At 43.4% G+C, this 7,863-nt stretch overlaps 1 protein-coding gene across 1 annotated transcript in view; it reads right to left on the reverse strand.

Annotated features, from left to right (window-relative positions):
- Positions 1 to 7,863, reverse strand: part of LOC116475369 (ATP-dependent RNA helicase DHX8-like) — a 10,091-nt gene that overhangs the window by 1,191 nt on the left and 1,037 nt on the right. The window contains exons 2-9 of the mRNA XM_032164723.2: positions 7,501 to 7,586; positions 6,575 to 6,647; positions 5,456 to 5,541; positions 4,412 to 4,521; positions 3,665 to 4,024; positions 3,117 to 3,261; positions 2,820 to 3,023; positions 433 to 520 (exon numbers count right to left, since the gene is read on the reverse strand). Of these exons, the coding sequence (XP_032020614.2) occupies positions 433 to 520; positions 2,820 to 3,023; positions 3,117 to 3,261; positions 3,665 to 4,024; positions 4,412 to 4,521; positions 5,456 to 5,541; positions 6,575 to 6,647; positions 7,501 to 7,586 (1,152 nt within the window). The remainder of the gene's footprint in view (positions 1 to 432; positions 521 to 2,819; positions 3,024 to 3,116; positions 3,262 to 3,664; positions 4,025 to 4,411; positions 4,522 to 5,455; positions 5,542 to 6,574; positions 6,648 to 7,500; positions 7,587 to 7,863) is intronic.

Raw genomic sequence — 7,863 nt, forward strand, 5'->3', positions numbered from 1 at the left:
GGGTTCAAGCAATTCTCCTGCCTCAGACTCCTGAGTAGCTGGGACGATAGGCGTGCGCCACTACACCCAGCTAATCTTTATATTTTTTTAGTAGAGACAGGGTTTCACCACGTTGGCCAGGCTGGTTTCAAACTCCTAACCTGAGGTGATCTGCTGGCCTCGACCTCCCAAAGTGCTGGGATTACAGGCGCGAGCCACCACGCCTGGCCCTGAGAGCTTATTATAAGCAACAAGTATAATAATAATACATAAGCACTTGTCAGAAAAATGAACTTCTTGCTTCCATCATGGTGAGATCCTTTTTTTTTGAGAGATGAGTAGTGAGATCCAAAGAACAGATGATTAATAGCCACTGGGTTAAACTACAAGCAAATCACCCAATTCAATGGCTCAACTTGCCAATTATCCTTCTCGATCCAACTGACTAGTTACCTTCTTCATCATCCACCTTAGGGAGAATGCCAGTCTCTTCATCAAAGTCTGGAAATTCTTCTTTGGAAAGGACATTGGCAGCAATCATCTAGCCAAAGAAGAGAAGGCAGCATTTGTAACCTGCTAAGATCAAAACTTTTTTTTGTTGTTTTTTGGTTTTGTTTTTTTGAGATAAGACCTTGCTCTGTCACCCAGGCTGAAGTGCAGTGGCCTGATCAAAGCTCACTGCAACCTCAAACTCCTGGGCTCAACCAATCCTCCTACCTCAGCCTCCTGAATAGCTGACACTACTGGCGCACACCCTAATACCTGGCTAATTTTTAAATTTTTTCTAGAAACAGGGTGTCACTATTTGTCCAGGCTGGTCTCAAACTCCTGGCCTCAAGCAATCCTCCTGCCTTGGCCTCCCAAAGTGCTGAGATTACATGTGTCAGCGACATGCCCAGTCAAAACTCTTCTTTTCTAGGAGAGTTAATTACAGAGGTTTCATGTAGAAAACCCAGTTTTTTTCTCCTCTGACCCACGATGTCGGGACCTCAAATGTCATATATCCCATTCCAGGGTTGCGGAGGTGGTTCTCCAACATGGTGCTGTAAACTATAAGCTCAAAAGTATCATCCCCAGGAAGAGTTATCAGCTCTTTCCCTTGTTTCCACAGCACTCTGGTACACTTATTATATAATATGTAGGCCAGACATGGCAGCTCATGCCTGTAATCTCAACACTTTGGGAGGCTAAGACAAGAGAATCACTTGGAGCCCAGGAGTTTGAGACGAGCCCTGGTAACACGGCAAGACTGTCTCTACAAAAAATTAAAAAATTAGCCAGGCATGGTGGCATGTGCCTGGGGTCACAGCTAATTGGGAAGCTGAGGTGAGAGGATGGCTTGAGCCTGAAAGGTTAAGGCTGCAGTGAGCCATGGTCATGCCACTGCACTCCTGCCTGGGTGATAGTGCAAGTAAGAACTTGCCTCAAAAATAAAGTAAAAAATACGTAACTCCTCACAATTATTGTTTAGATCTGTCTCCTCTGCTGGACTTTGAGTTCCTCAAGCATAGGAACAATGATATATTCGTGTTTATAGCCCTAGCTCTGCATGGTGCTTGACACACCATGGTTATGATATTTAGTGAAGAAAGATGAAAACAATAGGCTGGGCACAGTGGCTCATGCCTGTAATCCCAGCACTTTGGGAGACCGAGGTGGGAGAATCATCTGAGGCCAGGAGTTCAAGACCAGCCTGGCCAACATGGTGAAACCCCGTCTCTACTAAAAATTCAAAAAAATTAGCCAGGCGTGGTGGTGGGCGCCTGTAATCCCAGCTACTCGGGAGGCTGAGGCATGACAATCGCTTGAACCCGGGAGGCAGAGGTTGCAGTGAGCTGAGATCGCACCACTGTACTCCAGCCTGGGTGACAGAGCGAGACTCTGTCTCAATAAAAAAAAAAAAAAGAAAAGAAAACAAAACAATAATGAAGACTTACATAGCAATTACCATATCCTAAGCACTAACCTAAGAGTTTCACTATTTTTTTTTTTTTTTTTGAGACAGTCTTGTTCTGTCGCCCAGGCTGGAGTGCAGTGGTGTGATCTCAGCTCACTGTAACCTCCGCCTCCCGGGTTCAAGCGATTCTCCTGCCTCAGCGTCCTGAGTAGCTGGGATTATAGGCGCGCACCATGACGCCTGGCTAATTTTTTGTATTTTTAGTGAAGATGGGGTTTCACCACACTGGTCAGGCTGGTCTCGAACTCCTAAGCTCGTGACCCGCCCACCTCAGCTTCCCAAAGTGCTGGGATTACAGGTGTGAGCCATCACGCCCAGCGACTTTCACCTTTATTAACTCATTTAATCCTCACACCACCAACACTGGTCCTGTTTTATAGATAAGGGTACTGAGGCATGAGGTAGAGTAGCTTAGCTAAGGATTACACGGCTAATAAGTGGCTGACATGGTTTGGCTGTGTCCCCACCCAAATCTCATCTTGAATTTCCACGTGTGTGGGAGGGACCCAGTGGAAGGTAACTGAATCATGAAGGCAGCTCTTTCCCACGCTGTTGTCATAATAGTAAGTCTCATGAGATCTGATGGTTTTAAAAAGGGGCATTTCCCTGCACAAGCTCTCTTCGCTTGTCTACTGCCATGTGAGATGTGCCTTTCACCTTCCTCCATGATTGTGAGGCCTCCCCAACCAAGTGGAATTCTAAGTCCAATAAACCTCTTTCTTTAGTAAATTGCCCGGTCTCAGGTACGTCTTTATCAGCAGCGTGAAAACAGACTAATACAGTGGTCAAAAGTTATCCCAGGCCATCGTGCTCCAGGGCACACCCCTAAGCACCATGCTACATGCAGAATGACTATCTGGTCATGAAAACTAAAGGCCCCAACCTGTTTGATCTCCCACTTCTCTGGGTCAGAGATTCGGGTGAGGCGCTTGCGTTCCAGTGAGTCATCCTCTACTTCAGGAGCACTGACAAGGGACAAGTGAGTGGGTCTATCAGGATTCCGCATCGAGGTCTCCTCATTGGTCTCCCCGACAAGATTTCGCCGTCTATTTGGGTTTAGATCTTCTCCAGTCTCTTGATCCACATCCTAAGGCACAAAAACAAGGGAGCTGTCTCACTTGCTGTCCTCTTCCATTCCCTTGGCCATCAGATGTAAGAACAGGCTGACCATCTCACCTACCTTCATGCTCAGGCTGGTCTTGGTCCCAGTGAAGGACAGCACTTTGACTTTGACCCTCTGGCCTTTGCTCACCACATCAGCTACATTGGCCACACGACCCTCCCGCCGGAGCTCAGAGATGTGCACCAGGCCTTCCCACCGCTTCCTGAGGGAGAGCCAGACATATCTGGAACATGCCAAAAAATATTTTCCCCCAACCAATTTCTACCCTTATTGGAACTAACAAAAGAAAATGGTCTTAAACTCAAGAGAAAAGTACCATGAAGGTGGTCAAACAATAAAATAGTATTATCACTCTCCTCATGGGGAGACATGGGGTGGGGAAGCAAATTCTATCTGTCCCAACAAGCAAAGGACAGATCTCTTGAGGACAGAGAAAGGAATAAATGGCTCTGTAACATTTCAAGAGAGTCAATCTCTAAGAACCATGTGTGGCTGATTTGACTAAAGTGTCATTAATCAAAGTAACTTTTTAGAATGTGAAAATCCTCCGTGATAAAAGAAATTCTGCCCATCACTGGTGTGAATAGAAGAGCACCAGTCATTACCTTAGTCCTTCCAGCTGCACAAAGCAACCAAACTGCATGATGCTGGTAACTTTGCCATTATAAATGTCACCAATGGTGGGCTCTTCTGGAGGAGGGCGGTCCACATGCTTATCCCGCCATCTATCCAGATTCCGCTCTCCATATTTGTCCCGGTCCTTCCGGTCTTTGGGGGGACTCTGACTCCTGCTCCTGGACTGATATCTAGACTTTGCTTTATTCCTCTCCCGGGTCCTGGAACGTGATCGAGAGCGGGATCGGTGTCTCCGCTTGTGGTCTCTATCTCGGTTTCGTTCCCTATCTCTGTCTCGATCTCGGTTTCGATCTCGGCTTCGACTACGCTTCTTCTTCTTTGTCCTGTCCCTAACAAATCAATAAGCATCTGTTTAAAAAAAAACCAATCCGATTTCATCTTTGCATCCCCAAGCACCCAGTACAGTGCCATGCACATGGTAGGTGCCCACTAGGTTTTGAACTGAATTAGAGTTTCAATAACTATGACATCCCTATAAGCCAATAAAGAATCGAGCCACAAACATATTCAGCCTCTTTCAACCCTGATTTCTATATTCTGAACATCCTAGCATTTGCTACATACACTTAGCAGGAAGCAATGAAAACAGATCCAACAATATGATATATGACCAGTCCAGATTCTGTAAACTTGCCCAAAATTTTGCTTGGCTGGTCCATAATATTCAACTGTCACAGTACCCTAAACTTCCAAAGGACAGGACACTAAGGACAAACCGGTGTTCAGCATCTCTTTGCTTCTCCTGGCCTGCTGCGCTGGGCATTAACGCTTCCAGTTCTTTCAGGACATCCACAGCAACTTTCACATCATCTTCATCCAACATGGTCTGCAGAGGTAGAGGCCAGCAAAGTTAGGAAAAAAAAACTACTCAAGAATCTGTATGTACCTCAGGTACATCTATAAATCACTAACCACTATGTGAGGGAAACAGAAGAGGGGCAGAGATTTCCAACTTGATTCAAGATAGATGCAGAAGAAATGGAAAAAAGGCTGTTGAGAATTACTCCTACATTTGACAAATCCCCTTTGTCCTTAATAGAATTCTATGAAAGGCAGTTAGATATTAATCATCCCTGCCATGAAAGAATGCAAGTGATGATTATATAAATAGAAAACAGGTGTTAAAAATTTTAAAAAGCAACTCTCCCTCTGCACTCTTCCTCCCTCCCCCCACTCCAGTTTTATTTTTTTCCATAGCCCTTATTATTGCTATCTGCTATGTTACATACCTTATTTGTTTGTTTATTGCCTATCTCCTCCCCACCAGAATGTTCACATGTTTATTTCCTGCTCTCTACCCAAAAATTGGGATATAATCTCCAAAGGCTGAAACTCTTGTCTGTTCTGTTCACTGCTGTTACCCAGGTACTTAGAACAGTGTTTGGCATACAGTAAGTACTCAATAAATATTTATTAAAATGAAATTTAAAAATCAAAATGCTTTAAAAATTAGACCTTTAACAAGTAACACAGCAAAAAGAACAAAAATCTAATTTCACACATCAGGCATCTGTTCCAGAACCTTATTGCACATTCCTAATCACTACTTCCCCAAATTACCAATCTCATTTCCCTTGAATATCATTCTCAGAACCCCTTAACATATTCAATACATAGTACATGCTCAGAGAGTGATCAAACACTTTCATTCTTAAAAATAAGTTACAACAAAAGCAAACTTTAATAAAATTACTATGAGACAAAGAAAAGGGGTTGGGAATATATATTTATAGTAGACATTCTTAAAATGGTATCAGTACCCGAACAGAAGGGTTGTCCGGTTGGCAAAGGACTGGGAAGAGTTCCTTCAGCTTTTCTTTTTCTGTTTTAGGTTTAACAACTGGATCTTGTTTCATTAAAGAGCATGAAGGGGTTAAAAAAAGATATATTTAATATTATTAATGATTAACAAAATAACTTCAACATTAGATTTGTATCAAACTGAAACAGAACATGGCATTTTGCTATATATTAATCATATCTGTTACTATAAATTTAATTTAATTTTCTAAATACATTGATCACAAAGTATCTTGAAATGTAGCAGAAAGAGGAGTGTAGCAATACTTACTGGGTTATGTCTTATCTTTTTGATTTTGTCTTAAGTCGTTTGAAATTTTTTTTCCCCTTGAAACAGGGGAAAAAAACCTCTGTCACTCAGCTGAAGTACACTGGTGCAACTATGGCTCACTGCAGCTTCACCCTTTTGGACTCAAGTAACACTCCTTCCTTAGCCTCCCAAGTAGCTGGAACTACAGAGGCACGCCATCATGTCTGGCTAATTTTTTTATTTTTTTGTAGAGACGAGGTCTCTCTATGTTGCCCAGGCTGGTCTAAAACTCCTGGGCTTGGCCAGGCGCAGTGGCTCACGCCTGCAATCCCAGCACTTTGGGAGGCTGAGGCGGGCGGATCACGAGGTCAGAAGATCGAGACCATCCTGGCTAACACGGTGAAACCCTGTCTCTACTAAAAATACAAAAAATTAGCCGGGCGAGGTAGCGGGCGCCTGCAGTCCCAGCTACGCGGGAGGCTGAGGCAGGAGAATGGCGTGAACCCCTGGGGGTGGAGCCTGCAGTGAGCCGAGATCGCGCCACTGCATTCCAGCCTGGGCGACAGCTAGACTCCGTCTCAAAAAAAAAAATAAAAAAATAAAAAAATAAAAAAATAAAATAAAACTCCCGGGCTCAAGTGATCCTCCCACCTTGGCCTCCCAAAGTGCTGGGATTCCAGCAGTGAGCCGCTACGCCTAGCCCATTTGAAAAGTCTTACTGGAACATTTACTTGCTCAGCAACTGCTGAGAGGAAAGCAAATGCAATTTACAGGATGTTCAAAACCTACACTATTCTAGAAGCTAAGCTCAGCTGGAAGCTCTGCTTACCTTTGCTAGTGGAAGGCTTCGCTGGAGGCCGCATGGTTTGTATGAGACGCAGCAAGTTACTAACAAGAGAATCCTTTGAAAAGAAACATAGAACGAAAATTGTCAGCTCCCGTATCAGTGCTTAAATACACCTAAAAGGCAAAGAATGTCCTTTAGTGAAGGGTGGTTACACACTTGAATTTAGCCAATTGGAATAAATGAAACATAGCGTGTCAACCTGGTATAGCATGAACCTAGTATAACAGCTTCAGAGAAAGCCGATATTTAGGACTCTTTGGGGAGAAAAGTTATTAGGCTCCCTGCAACCATTTTATTTCCCAAGGTTTAGAACTACCCCCAAAACTCGTTTCCAACTTCCTGACTCACAGAACAAGAAAGTAAATACCTACAAAAACTTAATGATGAAAATCTTGCCCTGTTTTCCTAGATAGGTATCACAGAAAATCTGGTTACATCATCACTAGTTAATGGCATGAAAACATTACACACTTAATGGCTTATTTAATTGATATGTATAAAATTGTCTCCTTCCTATATCAAAATCCTATATTAAACCCTATCAAAATTTAAATTCAATAGTGACATTAAAACATAAATTATGTAATCCCAGCACTTTGGAAGGCCGAGGAGGGTGGATCACGAGGTCAGGAGATCCCGACCATCCTGGCTAACACGGTGAAACCCCATCTCTACTAAAAATACAAAAAATTAGCCGGGCATGGTGGCGGGTACCTGTAGTCCCAGCTACTTGGGAGGCTGAGGCAAGAGAATGGTGTGAACTCAGGAGGCAGAGCTTGCAGTGAGCTAAGATGGCGCCACTGCACTCCAGCCTGGGTGACAGAGCAAAACTCTGCCTCAAAAAAAAAAAAAAAAACCATAAATTAAAACATTAATATCTACAGATTGTCTTCTCCAGATATACATACCGTAAATTCTGCACCATTTTTGACGAGAGAAGCCTTAAAAGTATCAAAGGTGGTATTTTTCTCAGCAAGACTGATCACAAATTCAGCTGCAAATAAGAAACAGAATTCAGAAAAGAAGACACATGAGCAAGAAATCAGTTTCAAGTATGGTGAAAACAAAACTAATTAGGTTATCCAACAGTAATAAAAAACAAAGACCACCATCTGACAAGGGTAAAGCGAGAAAATCTGGCCAGGTGCGGTGGCTTATGCCTGTAATCCCAATACTCTGGGAGGCCAAGGCAGGCGGATCACTTGAGGTCAGGAATTCAAGATGAGCCTGGCTAACACAGTGAAACCCCGTCTCTATTAAAAATACAAAAA

Source organism: Hylobates moloch, unplaced genomic scaffold, assembly GCF_009828535.3.
Source record: "Hylobates moloch isolate HMO894 unplaced genomic scaffold, HMol_V3 SCAFFOLD_10, whole genome shotgun sequence".
Lineage (NCBI taxonomy): Eukaryota > Metazoa > Chordata > Mammalia > Primates > Hylobatidae > Hylobates > Hylobates moloch.